Consider the following 17,554-nt stretch of genomic DNA (forward strand, 5'->3'; position numbering starts at 1 on the left):
GGCCATGCCTGGCTGTTTGGGGAGGCACAGCCTTCCCTAACCAGCCCTCCATACAATTTCAGAAACCCGATGCGGGTCTCAGGTCAAAAAGTTTGCCCCCCCGATGTAGCGTTTTTCTGTTCTCAGCTCTCCACTCACTCTCAGCAGTGTGTGTTCACGCCATGCACTGAACTTGCTTCATCACTTTTCCCATCATGGCCTCAGCACTGTGGGAACATATAATGAAACAGGGAGAGAAATGCAGGGGGGGCGGGTAATAGAGATCTAGAGTTTGGGGGAAGAGCTGAAGCCTTCCTAGATCCCACACTGTGCAACTCTGATCTTCCTTCCTTTCTTCCCCACATACTCCTGTGCTGCTCTGCAACCACCCTTTCCCCCTAGGAACAGCTGCGTCAAAGAGAGGAGTGAGCCTGGAGCCCTTTCCCTATGGTTGAAGTCAGCATGGGGAAGGGAGGGAGTTCTGGGTTCTTTCATTGATCAGGGAGCAGTGAAGGAAAGGGGAGCCCACGAGCCCCCTTCCTCAGCCTTGTGGAGATGGAACCGGGAGGAACTATGTGGGTAGGGGGTATTTGTAGGGAGAGAGGGAGGAGGAGGAGGGCACAGATGGTTCTACTTCCCTTCTGAAGGGGAAGGTGCCCAATTTTTTCTCCTTATAGTTCTGGTGTCCATGTTTCTGAGTTCCTAGAGAGCAAAAATCCTTAATCATTGAGGAACCAAAGCAAAACTACATTTTTCTTCAGCAGAACTCTGGTCATTGAAGAGGGTTTTCAAAAACAGTGTTTAGATGATTTCTTGCACTAATAAGAGTAATTGTTTAGGGTGTGTGCTGGCAGCTCAGTAGCTATGGCAGAGCACAGCCCTAAGGATGAAGGTTAGCAGAGAGGCAAAGCCGCCATCCTATACCCTACCAACTGCTGCACTGCTCTAGCACCCCCGCATTCCTCCCCATCCCCACTGCTCCAAAATCACCATTACACCCAATATTCCATAGGTCAGGACCAAAAAGGTGATAAGAATCTGAAAATGTTATGAGCAGCTCATGTTAGGGGACCTGTCTATCAGAAACACCTTGAACAAATGACCCAACAATTCGCTTTCTTTTGATCACACTCAGTTCCATTGTTCAGGAAACCCATGAAGAGTATGAGTTATGATTACATTACCCTAATTGATTACTATAGTCCTTCATCTTCCCTCTATTTAATTAATGCTGATTTCCTTGACAATACTTCTAAAGTAAAATCAGAATCTGCATGTGGATTTTAGAGTACTTTAAAATGTCTTGGTTTCAGGGTAAAACTTCCAAAATGCACCCCTGCAGAATGCAGGCAAAAGGGCAAGGAACATACATAATACATTTTCTCAAAGCTGCCAATGGTAGGGCTCAAATTCATGGTGCATGGGTGCAGCTCATGTTCAATGAGCAGTGATAGTCACCCTGAGCCGCCTAATTACTGAGATACCTTGCCTGCAAACCTTCTGGCTTCCACAGAGCCCTAATCTTGCTGTACACATGCATTTCACTTTTTGTAGGCACTTCAGTTTGGCATGTGCTGACCTGGAGTTACAAACTTTACCCTTAAAACCTTTTTCAATATTGCTTCCCCAAGGGGACAGTGAGTACCATGAACTAGTTTAGATAAATCCCAAGCAACTGAGGTCAGTTTGGGAAGAATCAGAGCCAGAGGCTGAGCCTGAGGTGTGCACAAAAAGAGTTAGAAGAACCAGGTGATTTTGTAAAATGTTTTTTTAAGCTGACTCTCAGGAGACCCTGGCTCAAATGACCACAAATTTGGACCACTAACACAACCAATCACCCTCAAGAGGCACAGCAAATTCAATCTGAATAATCGTGCAGATTTTAGAGAACTTACAATAGTCAACCTTTCAAGAGAAGTGATGCTCAACCGTAACTAGAGCAGAGGTGGGACTTCTCTATAACACACATAATTCACGTAACAGATTGGGAAGATCTGTGATCATACTCAACATTCATGAAATATCGAAGTACAGATAATTTCATATTTATTGACATTTCTGCTGTCAGTGTGGCTGTCACAGTAATTCACAAATTGACATAGGCAAACAATGTTCTTACATGTAGTGCATCTCATTACAATACCTTACAGCACACTTTCCAGTGATCACAATGTTTAATAATAAAATAAGGTTTCAAAGATTTTTCTTTTGGCAGCTTATTTGCAATGGATAAAACTGTAACTAACAAAAAGGTGAGTCCCATTTATACAGTATAAAGGCATGCAGAGCAAATGTCATCAAAACAGAGATTTATTTTGTGTCATACCTGTGATTGTAGAGGCAGGGATTTGAACAAACAGTCATTGTCTGAAATCTATTGAGAAAAGATACTTTGCATTTACCTTTGGTATTCCAGAAGTGTCAAGCCAGGCCCCGATGATATTTTCAACCGACAGTCCGTACCTTTAAAATAAAATTAAGCTTGTTTCATGGAACATACATACACAAATATGTATATTTTCCAGAGAAAAACATGTAAAAATAGAATAAAAACCTTGTAGACTAAGCAGTAGTTTATAATTCAGTTCTTGTTCTTTTTAATTAACATTACCAGAGATGACACTTGCAAATTAAGACAGATCTGATTCTATGTTTTTCAAACTAAAATGATTAATTCAGTGATTATGAAAGCTGACAGAAAAAGTGCAAGAAGCTAAGCTGCATTTATGAAACACATAAGCATGAACAGGTGCTCTGTGGTTCTGTTTGTGTGGCTTTTCTGTTTCTCTTTTCCGAGAAAGAAACAGAGGGAGCAAAATTAACTGGAGATTGTCAAAATCAGTATTTTATTGAGGGAGCAATCAAAATGAAAGGAAAAAATGCCAGAGTTAAAACTGACATGAAGTCTGAACTGCCTTAGATGTATGGACTTTAAAATGTACTGCCGGACTTAAATCCTCCTTAAAGTTGGTAAGTATATATATTTGGATGTCAGCTTTTCTGCACCTGCTTCTTTCCCTCATAACATTTATGAGTAAACTCACAATGCACTCTGAAACCATAACTGCTAAGAAAGGAAACAATCTGTTACATTTGAACTCAGTGGGACTGAGTTACTCAAGTACGTAAGTATTTGTATGATGAGGACCTAAATTTGCATCTTAAGTTACATGTACGCTTGCATGCTTCCCTGGATACTTGTCCATGTATTGCTAGCACACGTGCCCCGGTACCCATACTGAGCATCCACATATGCTGTGCTAGTCACAGTTGTACACTGTGCACAGGCATATACTCATACCCACACTGCCCATTTTCAATATGTGATGGTAGTGCTACTATTTCAAGGACAATATCCCACAGTCCTTTCTGTCACAGGAGACACTCTGGGAACTGCCTTGCTACATGTAGCTGGTACTGTATGCCACATTTGTCGATGGCAACTTCTGATCATCTCTCCCTTCTGCCAAACTTCACTGAAGACATGGAGCAAATCCCTGATGGTATGATTCTGCTTCAGCTTGTAGGACAAATGTTCATGCAGTCCAGTACCAGATGCTGGACAGAATGGGCCCAGAAAAATTGGAGATGCCTAAGATGGCTGATCAAAAGGGTAAATAAAAATCCACTGGGGTAACATGGAACACATGTTGAATGCTGGGATTACAACAGTATGCCCATGTGGGGAGTGCTGCTTCTAGTCCTAGAGAACTAGCATGGTGTGGTGGGACCACATAATGTTGGAAACCTGGGATGAAGACCATTTGCTACAGAACATCTGAATGAGGAAGCAGACCTTCACGGAATTGTGCGAGCATCTTGCACCAACCCTCCAGCTCCAGACCACTCATTTTCAGAAAGTGCGAAAGTGGGTGGCTATTGTCCTTTGGAAGCTGGCAACAGATAGTGTAGCATAAGTAGTTAGCACACATTCACCTTGAATGGTCCCTTAAAATATGTGCTAACTACTTATGCTATCTGTTGATCTTGTATTTAGCTGTGACACTCTGAATGCCTTTCCTGAACTTCAGAGTAGTAGCCGTGTTAGTCTGTATCAGCAAAAAAAACGCTGATATCACCTTAGAGACTAACAAATTTATTTTGAGCATAAGCTTTCGTGGGCTAAAGCTCACTTCATCAGATGCATGCAGTTGAAAATACAATAGGAAGATATACACACACACACACACACACACACACACAGAACATGAAAAAATGGGTGTTGCCATATCAACTCAAACGAGACTCATTGATTAAGGTGGGCTATTATCAGCAGGAAAAAAAAATTTTGTAGTGATAATTAGGATGGCCCATTTCAAACAGTTGACAAGAAGGTGTGAGTAACAGTAGGGGAAAAATTAGCACTACAGTGCTAGTAAGTGATGGTCACGTAAACACTACCCTACACCGGAAACCTACTGACTGCTATACTTACCTACATGCCTCCAGCTTTCATCCAGATCACACCACACAATCCATTGTCTACAGCCAAGCTCTAAGATACAACCGCATTTGCTCCAACCCCTCAGACAGAGACAAATACCTACAAGATCTCTATCAAGCATTTTACAACTACAATACCCACCTGCTGAAGTAAAGAAACAGCTTGACAGAATGAGAAGAGTACCCAGAAGTCACCTACTACAGGACAGGCCCAACAAAGAAAGTAACAGAATGCCACTAGCCGTCACCTTCAGCCCCCAACTAAAACCTCTCCAGCGCATCATCAAGGATCTACATCCTATCCTGAAGGACGATCCCTCACTCTCACAGATCTTGGGAGACAGGCCAGTCCTCACTTACAGACAGCCCCCCAATCTGAAGCAAATACTCACCAGCAACCACACACCACACAACAAAAACACTAACCCAGGAACCTATCCTTGCAACAAAGCCCATTGCCAACTCTGTCCACATATCTATTCAAGGGACACTATCATAGGACCTAATCACATCAGCCACACTATCAGAGGCTTGTTCACCTGCACATCTACCAATGTGATATATGCCATCATGTGCCAGCAATGCCCCTTTGCCATGTACATTGGCCAAACCGGACAGTCTCTACGCAAAAGAATAAATGGACACAAATCAGATGTTAAGAATTATAACATTCAAAAACCAGTCAGAGAACACTTCAACCGCCCTGGTCACTCAATTACTGACCTAAAAGTAGCAATTATTCAACAAAAAAACTTCAAAAACAGACTCCAACGAGAAACTGCAGAAATGGAATTAATTTGCAAACTGGACACCATTAAATTAGGCTTGAATAAAGACTGGGAGTGGATGAGTCATTACACAAACTAAAAACTATTTCCCCATGCTAATTTTCCCCCTACTGTTACTCACACCTTCTTGTCAACTGTTTGAAATGGGCCATCCTGATTATCACTACAAAAGTTTTTTTTCTCCTGCTGATAATAGACCACCTTAATCGATGAGTCTCGTTAGAGTTGGTATGGCCACCCCCATTTTTTCATGTTCTCTGTATGTATATATATTTTCCTAGTGTATTTTCCACTGCATGCATCTGATGAAGTGGGCTTTAGCCCACGAAAGCTTATGCTCAAATAAATTTGTTAGTCTCTAAGGTGTCACAAGTACTCCTCGTTCTTTTTCCTAAACTTGAGGAAGAGCTCTATGTAGCTTGAAAGCTTGTCTCTCTCATCAACAGAGGTTGGTCCCCACACCTGGTCTAAAGCTGTCTCTACACTGGACTTTCATCGGTCAAACTTTTGTTGTTCAGGGGTGTGAAAAAAACATACACACGAACTACATAAGTTTTACCGATCAAAACCACTGGTGTGAACCGTGCTTTGTTGGCGGGAGAGCTCTCCTGCTGACAAAGCTACCGCTTCTCATTGGGGGTGGAATTTTTTTTTTCGGGAAGAGAGCTCTTTCCTGTCAAAAAGGAGTGGCTACTCTGTGCACATTTTAGCAGCATGGCTGTAGCAGCACAGCTGTGTCACTAAAAGGTGCGTAGTGTAGACAGAGCCTTAGGCCCCGCCTACACTGGCAAGTTTGTGCGCAGTAAAGCAGCTTTGAATGCTGTAACTCCTGAGGTGTACACACTGCCAAATCACTTAGTGCGCAGAAACTGTGCAGATACAGTGTGCTAAAAAAACCACCTCGACGAGAGGCATAGAGCTTTCTGCACTGTGGCTACAGTGCTGCGCTGCCAGTGTAGACACCGTGGTGATTACATCACTGTGATTGGCCACTGGGAAGTGTCCCACAATGCCTGTTCTCACCTCTCTGGCCATCAGTTTGAACTCTACTGCCCTGCCCTCAGGTAACCAACCTGCAGCCCCACCCCATACATTCCTTTGCAAATTTGAAAGTCGCCTTCCTGTTTGCTCAGTGATGCATGCAGTGGTCTCAGCGCATCTTTCCAGGTGGCCATGCCTGCTCCACGCACCAGGCAATCCCCTGCTTGGAGCTCTGCCGAGCTGCTGGACCTCATTGGCATTTGGGAAGAGGAGGCTGTCCAGTCCCAGCTGCGCTCCAGCAGAAGGAATTATGATACCTACTGTGACGTTATTGACTTGAACTGGGACCATATAGATCATTGTTGCAACCAAGGTCCTGTAGTGGCACCAAATCTTATATAAAGGGGGTCATATGAGGTGTCTAAGACAAGGTTATGGTTTGCTGGTTATGATTATGCTATCTATATGTGTGTATCTTTTTTGTAGTTAAAGTTATGAATATTGGCTCTATACTGTCTGTATTTCAAACTTATGCTATGCTTCTCGGCGACACCCCAGACAACTCGGTGTCAGCTCTGCCTAGCCTGCTTGATGGCCCATTAAGGACCATCAGCTATACAACTGACCCATTGTGAGAAGGCAGACACGCCTTACGACTCAGCAAGATATGCAGGGACATGCCTTTGGACAGAATTCTGAGGTTTTTCCATGCCATGTGATGGACAGCTTGTCTTTGGAACAAGTCCCCTGTGGATACTTCATTGGCTTTGCTGCCAGCCGAGAGTGGACCGAGCCAGGAGGAGGCTATCTTGGATGAAGGGGGGAGGGGAACCAGAGGCAGAGGATGACTCGGAAGCCAGAGATGCATGCAGTCAGGAGCTCTTTTCTACCCCGGAGGAGCCTAACCAGTCACAGCAGGCAGAGCTTGGCGAAGCGCAAACAAGAGAGGAGGCCCCTGGTAAGTGGATCTGATTTTGGGAATTGCTGAAGCGAGTTGTTGGGGGCAGGAGGGTTGCAGAAAGTAGGCTTGTCTCCTACCTCAAGCCTAGTTTGAGCGGCAGAACAGGCTGTTGATACACTCCCTTACTTCACAGGAATCTCCCTCAGAGATCTGCAGGAAACTCTTGTTGAGATACTGGGCAATCCGCTCCAGCAGGTTCCTCAACAGAGCTGCTTTTTTTCTTGCCCCATTAATGGTAAGTTTCCCACACCACTGTACCTTCATTGGGGGGGGCGGGGAAGGGGGACACCATAGCTGCACACAGGCTAGCTGCTTAGGGGCCAGGACGGAAGCCACAGGCTTGGAGAAGACCCTTCCTTGATTCCCTGCTCACCCTCAGCAGTGAGATATCTTCCATAGTGATCACCTCCTGTTGAAAGTGTGGGGACAGGAATGATTAACAGGCCGCCCCTACAGTGCTGGCTCTGCCCAAGCGCCCAAGTGTACAGCAGGGTCTGGGAACAGTGATTTACCCTGTCCCTGTGGCTACTCACCATTTTGGGGGTCTTGTGGCTTATGTGTGCTTGCCTGGGGTCAGCCAGTTAGTGACAGGTGTGTGAGTACAGGCTGTGTTTTAAAGCACTGAAACAGTGTTGTCTGTGTCGCAAACAATACTGCTTCTGTAAAATGTTGCATTTAAACTTCACAGAGATGACCTTGGGAGCACTGCCTCCCTCTTTGTTATCGGTGGCAGAATGGTTGCGAAGAATTAGAAAGTGTCCAAGAAGAACTAAGGAGGACTTTATGCGTGATGTTATGATGCACTGCGCTGCCAAGAAAAAGGAACTGAAGGAGTGGCGGGACAACAAGAAGAGGTACCGAAAGGAGAATTCGGCACACCAGAAAGAAGCCACAGAGCGGCTCAAACGTTATGGAACACCAAGCGGACACGCTCCAGGCGATACAAGCTCTTCAAACCGAGCAGCTCCATGCCCGCCCTCCCCTGCAGCCGCTGTCACAAAACTTTTTCCCATGCGCTCCCCCACACACCACCAACACACTCTTATCAACCTCTTGGCTCCACTCTCCACCTGCAGCATTCCACTCCTCACAGTCCAGCAGTGTGGACTCCCACTACTCACTGCACTCAACACCCATCCATCTTCAGTTTGGCCCTGCTGAAGTACAGCACCCGCTGCATCGTACTCCAAAGGAGAAGGTTGGATATGATCCCTGGACATACACAAATCTGTAGTCATCCCGGGACCCCTCATCGTCTTGAGACCTTCCATTTCCACATTCCTTCCATTCCCCCCTCCCCCTCCCTGTTGATGATTTTTTTCATTTGACTCTCTCCTCTGGTTGTTATCTTTCAGTAAAATAATTGTGTTTATTCTTTATTCTATTAAGTGAAAGCAAAAAGAGCACTGCAAAGCAACATAAAATTATGTTAAGGCCCCTTCTTCCATCATGTGCACCATTCACCTCCTACCATTACAAGCACTGCAATCCCGAGCATAGCAACAAATATTAGCGGCTTTCAGCTTCAAATTGCTGCCTCAAAGCATCCCTGATCCTTATGGCCCCGCACTGTGCCCCTCTAATAGCTCTGGTCTCCGGCTGTTCAAACTCAGCCTCCAGGCACTGAGCCTCTGTAGTCCAGCCCTGAGTGAAGCTTTCACCCTTCCCTTCACAAATATTATGGAGCGTACAGCACACGGCTATAAGAATAGGAATATTGCCATCAGCCATGTCCAGCTTCCCATACAGGCATTGCCAGTGGGCTTTTAAACGGCCGAATGCATACTCCACAGTCATTCTGCACTTGCTCAGCCTGTTGTTGAACTGCTCCTTGCTGCTGTCAAGATGCCCCGTGTATGGCTTCATGAGCCACGGCATTAAGGGGTAAGTGGGGTCTCGCAGGATCACAATCACCACACGCTTCTCCAGCAACCTGGCAGCTCTCATTCTCATGTCCTTGTGCCGCAGGGGTTGGTACGAGCTCATCACACAGTCCCATGAATGTGGCTTTTCTCATGCAAAAGTTCTGCAGCCACTGCTCGTCATCCCAGACGTGCATCACAATGTGATCCCACCACTCAGTGCTTGTTTCCTGAACCCAAAAGCGATGTTCCATTGTGGTCAGCACCTCTGTGAATGCCCAAGTAATCTCGTGTCATAGCTACTAGATGTGGTGAGATCAATGTCGCACGCCTCTTGCCTTTGTAGTTTAAGGAATAACTCCATTGCCACTCGTGACGCATTGGTCAGTGCGAGCAGCATTCTTGTCAACAGCTCTGGATCGATTCCACCAGCCAGGAAGAGGCAGGGCGTGCAGTACACAAACAATTGAAAGATGGAGCCAAATGTGGATGGAAGCACAGGGATTGCTGGGATGAGAACCAATGCATCACAGGGTACTGGGACAGGACCCAGGATGCCCCGCGACCCCTTCCGCCTTCCCACATGTCTTAGTGGCAAAAGAGAAAGAGGTACTCTGTGGGATAGCAGCCCAGAGTGCACCGCTCCGAATAGCACCGCAAGTGTGAACATGCTATTGCGCAGCCAGCTGTCAGTGTGAACACACAACAGTGGTTTTCCTTCAGCACTCTCTGAGTGGCACTGTAACTTTGCCAGTGTAGACATGCCCAAACTGAAAGAAGACATTTGAGTGAGGGCCCTCAGGGTTAACACCTTTGCCATGGTTTTGTACTGCAATGACTGTGCGTATACGCACTTTACTGATATCACTGAGCAAATTTTTTTATATGTTAACCTGTTCAGGATTCTTTATGGGCAGCACTTAAGCATTGTTAAAGTAATGTAACAACAATTCTGAAAGATTTTTGGAGGGCCTTCACACATACTTTCTTCACAATGTTTTCTCACACCATTGCTCACAGCACTTATTAGCTACTATGCATTAGTACTCCCTTTGCAAGTGGTTACCCTTTGGTTGGAGTAGGGGAGGAGTAGATCAGGAAAGCCATCATTCAATGTTAAGTTTCAGAGTAACAGCCGTGTTAGTCTTTATTCGCAAAAAGAAAAGGAGTACTTGTGGCACCTTAGAGACTAACCAATTTATTTGAGCATAAGCTTTCGTGAGCTACGAAAGCTTATGCTCAAATAAATTGGATAGTCTCTAAGGTGCCACAAGTACTCCTTTTCTTTATTCAATGTTAAGTATCTTCACTGTTAATTTCCTTTTGTTCCCTTTCTCTGTATTGTCAATTAAGTAATTAACAAAGCATTCTGGTGCTTTGGGCAGCAACAGTTATTTCACAGCTTAGTTCATGAAGCCTGATTTGGGTTTTTTTGTATGTTTGTTTTGTTTGTTTCACACTAGGAAATTCACAGATGTGGGGGGGAAGGGATGGAAAGGACAGGATTCAATGCATTTCTTTGACACCACACATTTACAGAAATCACAGGCATGCTGTGAATCCTGCTGACCCATCCCAAACGTGTGAGAAATATCACAGTGACTATGCCAGTGAAGTGAACAGTAAACTTTATTTACAGACATACATCGAACACAGAGCTAAAATGGTTTGTAAAAAGAGAAAATGAACAAAAAACCTGGTCAAATTTCCCGAGAAGAGGGCAAACATTACTGCCTGTGGACATGTCTTCTTGCCCTTGCCCTTCCCCTTCCCCTGACAAGAGGGGAGAACGGTGAAAACTGGGACATCTCCTGCATGGAGTTTGGGGGCCAAACACAGGCTGGGCTAGAGGGACTGAACTGGGCTCATCGTTCCTCTCTTGCATGCTGGGTTGGGGAGTTCCCCAGTGAGGGATTTCGGGTGCTCATGAACGATGTTGTGCCAGGCATCCAGCATGCTTCTTCCTGGGGGAGCGAGGGTGGATTCACCACCTCAGCAGTGGGCTGGGTGGCAAGAAGGAGGTACAGACTGTTCCTGGAGAGGAGCAGAGGCCATTAATTTTCTCCACATTTCTATGACACAGATACATATTGTTACACCCAGTTAGGAAAACTGAGACACAGAAAAGTTATCAGACTGCTTGTCCCAGAACCCTCAAGGGTGAGGCAATCTTGATTTAGTCTTATACTGAGCATAAGATCTGGTCCAAGAGGTGAATATAGCAGAGCCACACAGTCATAGCAACCATAATGTAATTAAATTTAACATCCTTGTAGGGGGAAAAAATGCTAAAGAAACCCATCACAGTAGCATCTAAGTTCAAACCGAGGACCAACACAAAAAGGAGGAAGCTAGTTAAATGGAAATTAAAAGATACACTTCACAAGGGTGAAATACCTGTGAGCTGCATGGAGACTATTTCAAAACACCATAATAGAGTAAACTAAATGTATACCCCAAATAAAAAAACCCAGTAAGACACCACTGTGGCTAAAAAGCATAATAAAAGAGGCAGTTAGAGGCAAAAAGGCATAATTTAAAAACTGGAAATAAAATCCTAGTGAGGAAAATAGAAAGGAGCATAAACTCTGGCAAGTCAAGTATAAAAGTACAATAAGACAGGCCAAGAAAGAATTTTAAGAGCAACTACCGAAAGACAAAAAAAAAATGAACAGCAAATTTTTTTTTTTACATATATCAGAAGCATGAAATCTGTCAAACTCTCAGGGAAGGAAGTGAAGACCATTGTAGAGAAGCCAAATGAATTCTTTGCCTCAGTTGTCATTGCAGAAGATGTGGGGGAAATCCCCTCACCTCAGCCATTCTTTTCAGATGACCAATCTGAGGAATTGTCCCTATTTGAGGTACGATAGAGGTGGTTTTGGAACACACTGTTAAATTAAATAGTAATAAAAGTCACCAGGACTAGATGGTATTCACCCAAGAGTTCTGAAGGAACTCAAATGTGAAATTGCAGAACTACTAACTGTAGTATGTAACCCATTGCTTAAATCAACCTCTGTACCAGATGACTGGAGGGTAGGTAATGTTACATCAATTTTCAAAAAAGGCTCCAGAGGTGATCCAAGCAATTTCAGGCCAGCAAGCCTAACTTCAGTCCCAGGGAAATTGAAACTATAATATAGCACAGAATGATTACATACATAGATAAACACGATACATTGGGGAAGAATTGACATGGCCTTTGTAGATTGGCCTCACCAATCTACTCAAATTCTTTGAGAGTGCCAACAAGCAAGTGGACAAAGGTGATCCACTTGTACTTGGACTTTCAGAAAGCCTCTGACAAGGTCCCTCACCAAAGGTTCTTAAGCAAAGTAAGCAGTCATGGGATAAGTGGGAAGATCATCTCATGGATCAGTAACTGGTTAAAAGATAGGCAACAGAGGGTAAGAATAAATGGTCAATTTTCACAACTAAGAGAGGTAAATAGCAGGGTCTCCCAAAAATCTATACTGGAACCAGTACTGTACAACATATTCATAAATTATCTAGGAAAAGAGGTAAGCAGTGAGGCAGCAAAGTTTGCAAACGATACAAAATTACTTAAAATAGTTAAGCCCAAAGCTGACTGCGAAGAGTTACAAAGGGATCTCACTAAAGTTGGTGATTAGGCAAGAAAATGGTAGATGAAATTCAATGTTGATAAATGCAAAGTAATGCATGTAATCCCAATTATACATACAAAATGATGGAGTCTAAATTACCTGTTATCACTTAAGAAACTCATCATGGACATTTCTCTGAAAACATCCACTCAATGTGCAATGGCAGTCAAAAAAGCTAGCAGAAGGTTAGGAACCACCAGGAAAGGAATAGATAATAAAACAGAAAAAAACATAATGCCACTATTTAAATCCATGGTATGCCCACCCTTGAATACTGCATGCAGTTCACCTCATCTCAAAAAAGATATATTAAAATTGGTAATACAGAGAGTGCAAACAAAAATGATCAGAGGCATGGAACAGCTTCCATACAAAAAGAGATTAAAAAGAATGGGACTGTTCAGCAGGGAGATATGATAGAGGTTTATAAAATCATGCATGGTGTGGAGAAAAAGTGCTACCCCTCCCCTTAATACAAGAACTAGGGGTCACTCCTCGACATTAAAAGTCGGAGGCAGAGACTGGAATAGATCCAAGGAGCCATTATTCACAGTCTGTATCTTAACTGCTTTGCAACATAAGGGAAACACCTTGACTGCTCATAAATATTTAGGTAACTAGCCAAGTTAAAAAGAAAAAGAAATCTTGGAATGGCCAAAGGCTTTAGTTGTTGATGTTACTGTTTATAACTGTAGCACTTTTCCAGACATATAGGTTACTTCTTGAGTTAGATGCAACAAACCAAAGAAAATGTAAGAGGAAAGACTTTGCTTTCAGAATTTCTGGCTTACATGACTTCACCTGCGCACCATCACATCTCAGTGCCTCCCAAGCATAGGAGGCAAAAAATGACTCCCGAGCATAGGAGGAAAAAAATGGTGGGTGCTGAGCACCCACCGGCAGCCAGCTCTCCTCCCCCCTACCATTCGCTGATCATAACCTCCCTATCTCTCCCAGGGTCTCCTGCCCGCTGCAGATCAGCTGTTCTGCGGTGTGCAGGAAGGGCTTGGGGGGGGGGGAGGAGAGAAGGCAGGGCGTGCTTGGGGAAGAGGGTGAAATGGAGCAGGAAGAGACAGGGCAGGGTAGGGTTTAAGGCGTGGAGTGGGGGCAGGGCATGGTGGGGGGGGAAGGGGCAGGGGTTTGGGGGAAGGGGTGGAGTGGGAGTGGGGCCTGGGGCAGAGCCAGGGTGTCGCGCACATCCCAGCACATTAGAAAGTTGGTGCTGCTGCTCCCAAGTATTTATGAATTTACTCTCACAACACCCCTATGAGGTAGGAAAGTATTATTATCACCATTCCTCATAGGCGGAACTGAGACACGCATACTCTGAGAATCCAGATGAGATTCTGCCACCCTCACTCACAATGCATAATACATTATTGTGCAGAAAGTCCCACTGAAATCAGTGTGACTCTTTGATGAATAAAGTACTGTTCACTGTGACTAAAGGTGGCAGATTCTGTCCCAAAGGGGAAGTCAATGGACTACTCATATCCGTTCAACAATATGAATAGGAGGTTCACAAGCTGATCCTGACTAATGTCCTCACCATCACATAGGAAGTCTATGGCAGAGCCAGGAATTGAACCCAGATCTCCTAATGCCTTACCCATAAGAGAATCCTTTCTCAGATTTGTCACTTTGTGTCTTTCAGTAGCTAGGGCATTCCCAAATACCTGGGATATCACAGCATGCTAATCATCTCTAGAAATTAATGGGAAGGAACTAGGGAAAAAGGGAGCAAGGTGGATGAAATTAAAGAAGTATAGATGTATTTCTGTTTCATGCCATACTATTTGAAAGCTTGTCTGCTATGCTTTAGTTATTTGCACAGGATGGTGAAAGGGGATGAAGCCTTTTGTGGTGGGAATCCATGGCCATTCACTCCCGAGAAAATGTTTTGATAATACATGCTAGTGAGAGCAATCTGGTACATTCCACAGCAAAAAAAAACTTTTCTTCAAAAGTTCAGGGATAAATTCACCCCAAGGCAGAGTGGTTTAGCAGCATTAAGGAGAGGGATGAACTCAGGCACAGGCAAAGATATCCCCCCAAATCAATAGAAGTATTGCTTACCTGTACTAAAATTTTCTTTTAACTTATAAGACAACAGACTGTGCTATGAACAGATATTTTTTGCTCAGATCATGTGGTTCAAATAATCACAGCAGTCAAACGAAAGCATTTCCACTTAGCCAGCCTGAACTTTCAAGAAATTACAATTCTGCATGTCCGATCATTACGGAAATTGATTTTTTTTCACAGATAACCAAGAGTACATTAAACATAGGCACTACATTTGTACAAGGTAGCATTCTACATTTAGGTTAATTATTTAAAACCAGATTTGACCAGCTTTTAAAAGTCCCTGGCTATTTGTTCACATCTTTTGGGTTTAGAGCATTTAACTGTTAGGTCCCTTAGACTCAGCATGCCCTTTCTATCTGTCACTGGTGCTAACATGATTCCAGCATTCAGACCTCACCTTCAACTCCTGTGGTTTGGATAATCCACAATAATCAGAGCTATTGTTTGCAATTATGTACACCTACATGATCCTATATTGTTGCATTATGTAGAAATTTAGGATGCAATATAATACAAGTGTTTTATTATGAAAAATTAAATAATAAATACTATTCTGAGACAGATAAATTCAGAACATTGAAGTAAGTGGGAAGCAATACAGTTTATTAAAGAAATTACAGTGTATACAATTATTAACTTGAATTTCAGGCTGGTTAATTGAGACGGCTGAAGGTTCCCTATTATGTTATTTCTAATTTTACATATTGATTTCATTTCATGCCCAATATTTGCCTTTTTTCTGTTTCTAAGAAGATAGCCAAGTATAGTTGTGATCAGAAAAGTGACTGTAAAATTGGTACCTTCTAATTCAACAGATTTGCCTTCCATATATATATTATGGGTTAAATCTATTGTCTTTATTTTTACAGATTAAATTAAAATTTTTACTTTTTTCCTCAATCTTGTTAACACTGCAGAATCAACACAGCATTCGAAGAAAGTGAGCTGGATACTGTTATATCTCATGCATCATCATCAGAATTACTGACAACATTCCAACTGCAGAATCTTTATTACCGCTGTTGCAAAAGTCAGAAAGAGTACAAACTGACTTTTAGATTCCCTAACTGAGTTAGGGAAAAAAACCCTCTTACTTGTAAATAGAGTATATTTGATCTGGTTTTCATTAACAGACAATAAACACAGAACCCCATAATGACAATTTTACAGCAGCTTTTAGAGAACAGCCATACTATAAGGGTAAGATTTTCTTGTAAAAATCAATGCAAAATAATGACATTTCATGTGCAGCAGCTTTACAGGGCCTATGTCTTAGTTTAGCTTTCTCTGAGTTCAGAGCCAGCAGCAGGACATTTCAAAACACTGTCTTTGAAATGAGTTTATGACACTGTTCAGCCACCATACTAATCTAGGGAAAAAAATGAAGCTAAGAAGTTGCTCAGATTGTACTGAAACTCTAATGCTGCCTATTTTTAAACATTACTACCATGGCCAATCCTTTTGATTTGGGCTCCCCCCACATTTCAATTAATCCAGATAGCACATGTTAAAGTAGAACATGCCTTGTCTCCATTAGTTTTAGAACATATTAGCAACATATTACACATAGATTACTGCAGCACAAACGACATCTTAGAGGAAGCACATACACCATGATATTTATAGAACCCTCAATTCGATGCATCTGATGAAGTGGGTTTTAGCCCTCGAAAACTTATGCCCAAATACATTTGTTAATCTCTAAGGCTTGGTCCACACTGCGGGGGAGGGGAGGGAAAGCGATCTAAGTTACGCAACTTCAGCTACGGTGTCTTCACTGCAGTAAGTAGACGGCTGATGCTCTCCCATCGACTCCGCTTGTGCCTCATGCCCTGGTGGAGTACTGGAATCAACGGGAGAGCGCTCGGCAGTCGATTTATCACTTCTAGACTAGACGCGATAAATTGACCCCCACTGGATCGATTGCAGCCTGTTGATCCACCGGGTAATGTAGACAAGCCCTAAGGTGCCACAAGGACTCCTCGTTGTTTTTGCTGATACAGACTAACAAGGCTACCACTCTGAAATCAATTCAGAAAAGCATCCCTATTCAGAGAGGACACTTACCACATGTTTAAATCCCATTGATACGAAGTCATTTAAGTTTCGTGCTTAAATGACTTCCTGAACTGGGACAAAAGAAAAGACGATGGGTGGTCTTGTGGCTAAGGTACTAGACTGGGACTTGGGTTCACTTCTCAGCTCTGCCACAGAATTCCTGTGAGATCTTGGGCAAGTCACAATCTCCATATACCAGGTTCCCCTTCTGTAAAATGGAGGTAATACTTCCTTTTACCTATCCTTTGTCTATCAATTTAGACTGTAAAAGCCTCGAACTAGGGATGATCTATTAATGTGTACTTGCCCCAACAGAATGAGGCCCCAATCTAAGATGAGGTCCCTAGATACTACTGTAATACAATTATTAATCAGAATTAGTATTATCATAAAAAGGCTTTAAATAGCAGACTTTCATCCCAAAGCACTTTACAAACTTTACATATAGCAATCACTTCACTAACAAGGAAATGCAGCCACCCCTGTGGTGGAACATGGCAGCTGTTAAAAGTGCACATTACAAATATATAACAGTTTACTAAAGGAGGATAAGAAGTCTGCCATATCCAATTGAAAATACTGTATAAGTATGTCTTTTTATTTCTTCAACTGGATGTACAAATTCTTTGACATAACCATTTTCAAGATAAATTATTCTGGTAACATGACTAGGCAGAAATCCAAAAAGGAGCAAATCCAAGATCAGTGATTTTTACTACTACCCGCCGAGTTGTCCTGAAGGATTATTTTTTACAATCAGCATAT

At 43.1% G+C, this 17,554-nt stretch overlaps 1 protein-coding gene across 3 annotated transcripts in view; it reads right to left on the reverse strand.

Moving 5' to 3' along the window:
- AOPEP (aminopeptidase O (putative)) overlaps positions 1–17,554 on the reverse strand; it is a 378,987-nt gene that overhangs the window by 130,528 nt on the left and 230,905 nt on the right. For all 3 annotated transcript variants that reach the window (XM_074953154.1, XM_074953153.1, XM_074953152.1), the window contains one exon: positions 2,382–2,442. In XM_074953154.1, coding sequence (XP_074809255.1) covers positions 2,382–2,442 — 61 coding nt within the window. The remainder of the gene's footprint in view (positions 1–2,381; positions 2,443–17,554) is intronic.

The sequence above is a fragment of the Natator depressus genome, chromosome 5, assembly GCF_965152275.1.
Source record: "Natator depressus isolate rNatDep1 chromosome 5, rNatDep2.hap1, whole genome shotgun sequence".
Classification (NCBI taxonomy): domain Eukaryota; kingdom Metazoa; phylum Chordata; order Testudines; family Cheloniidae; genus Natator; species Natator depressus.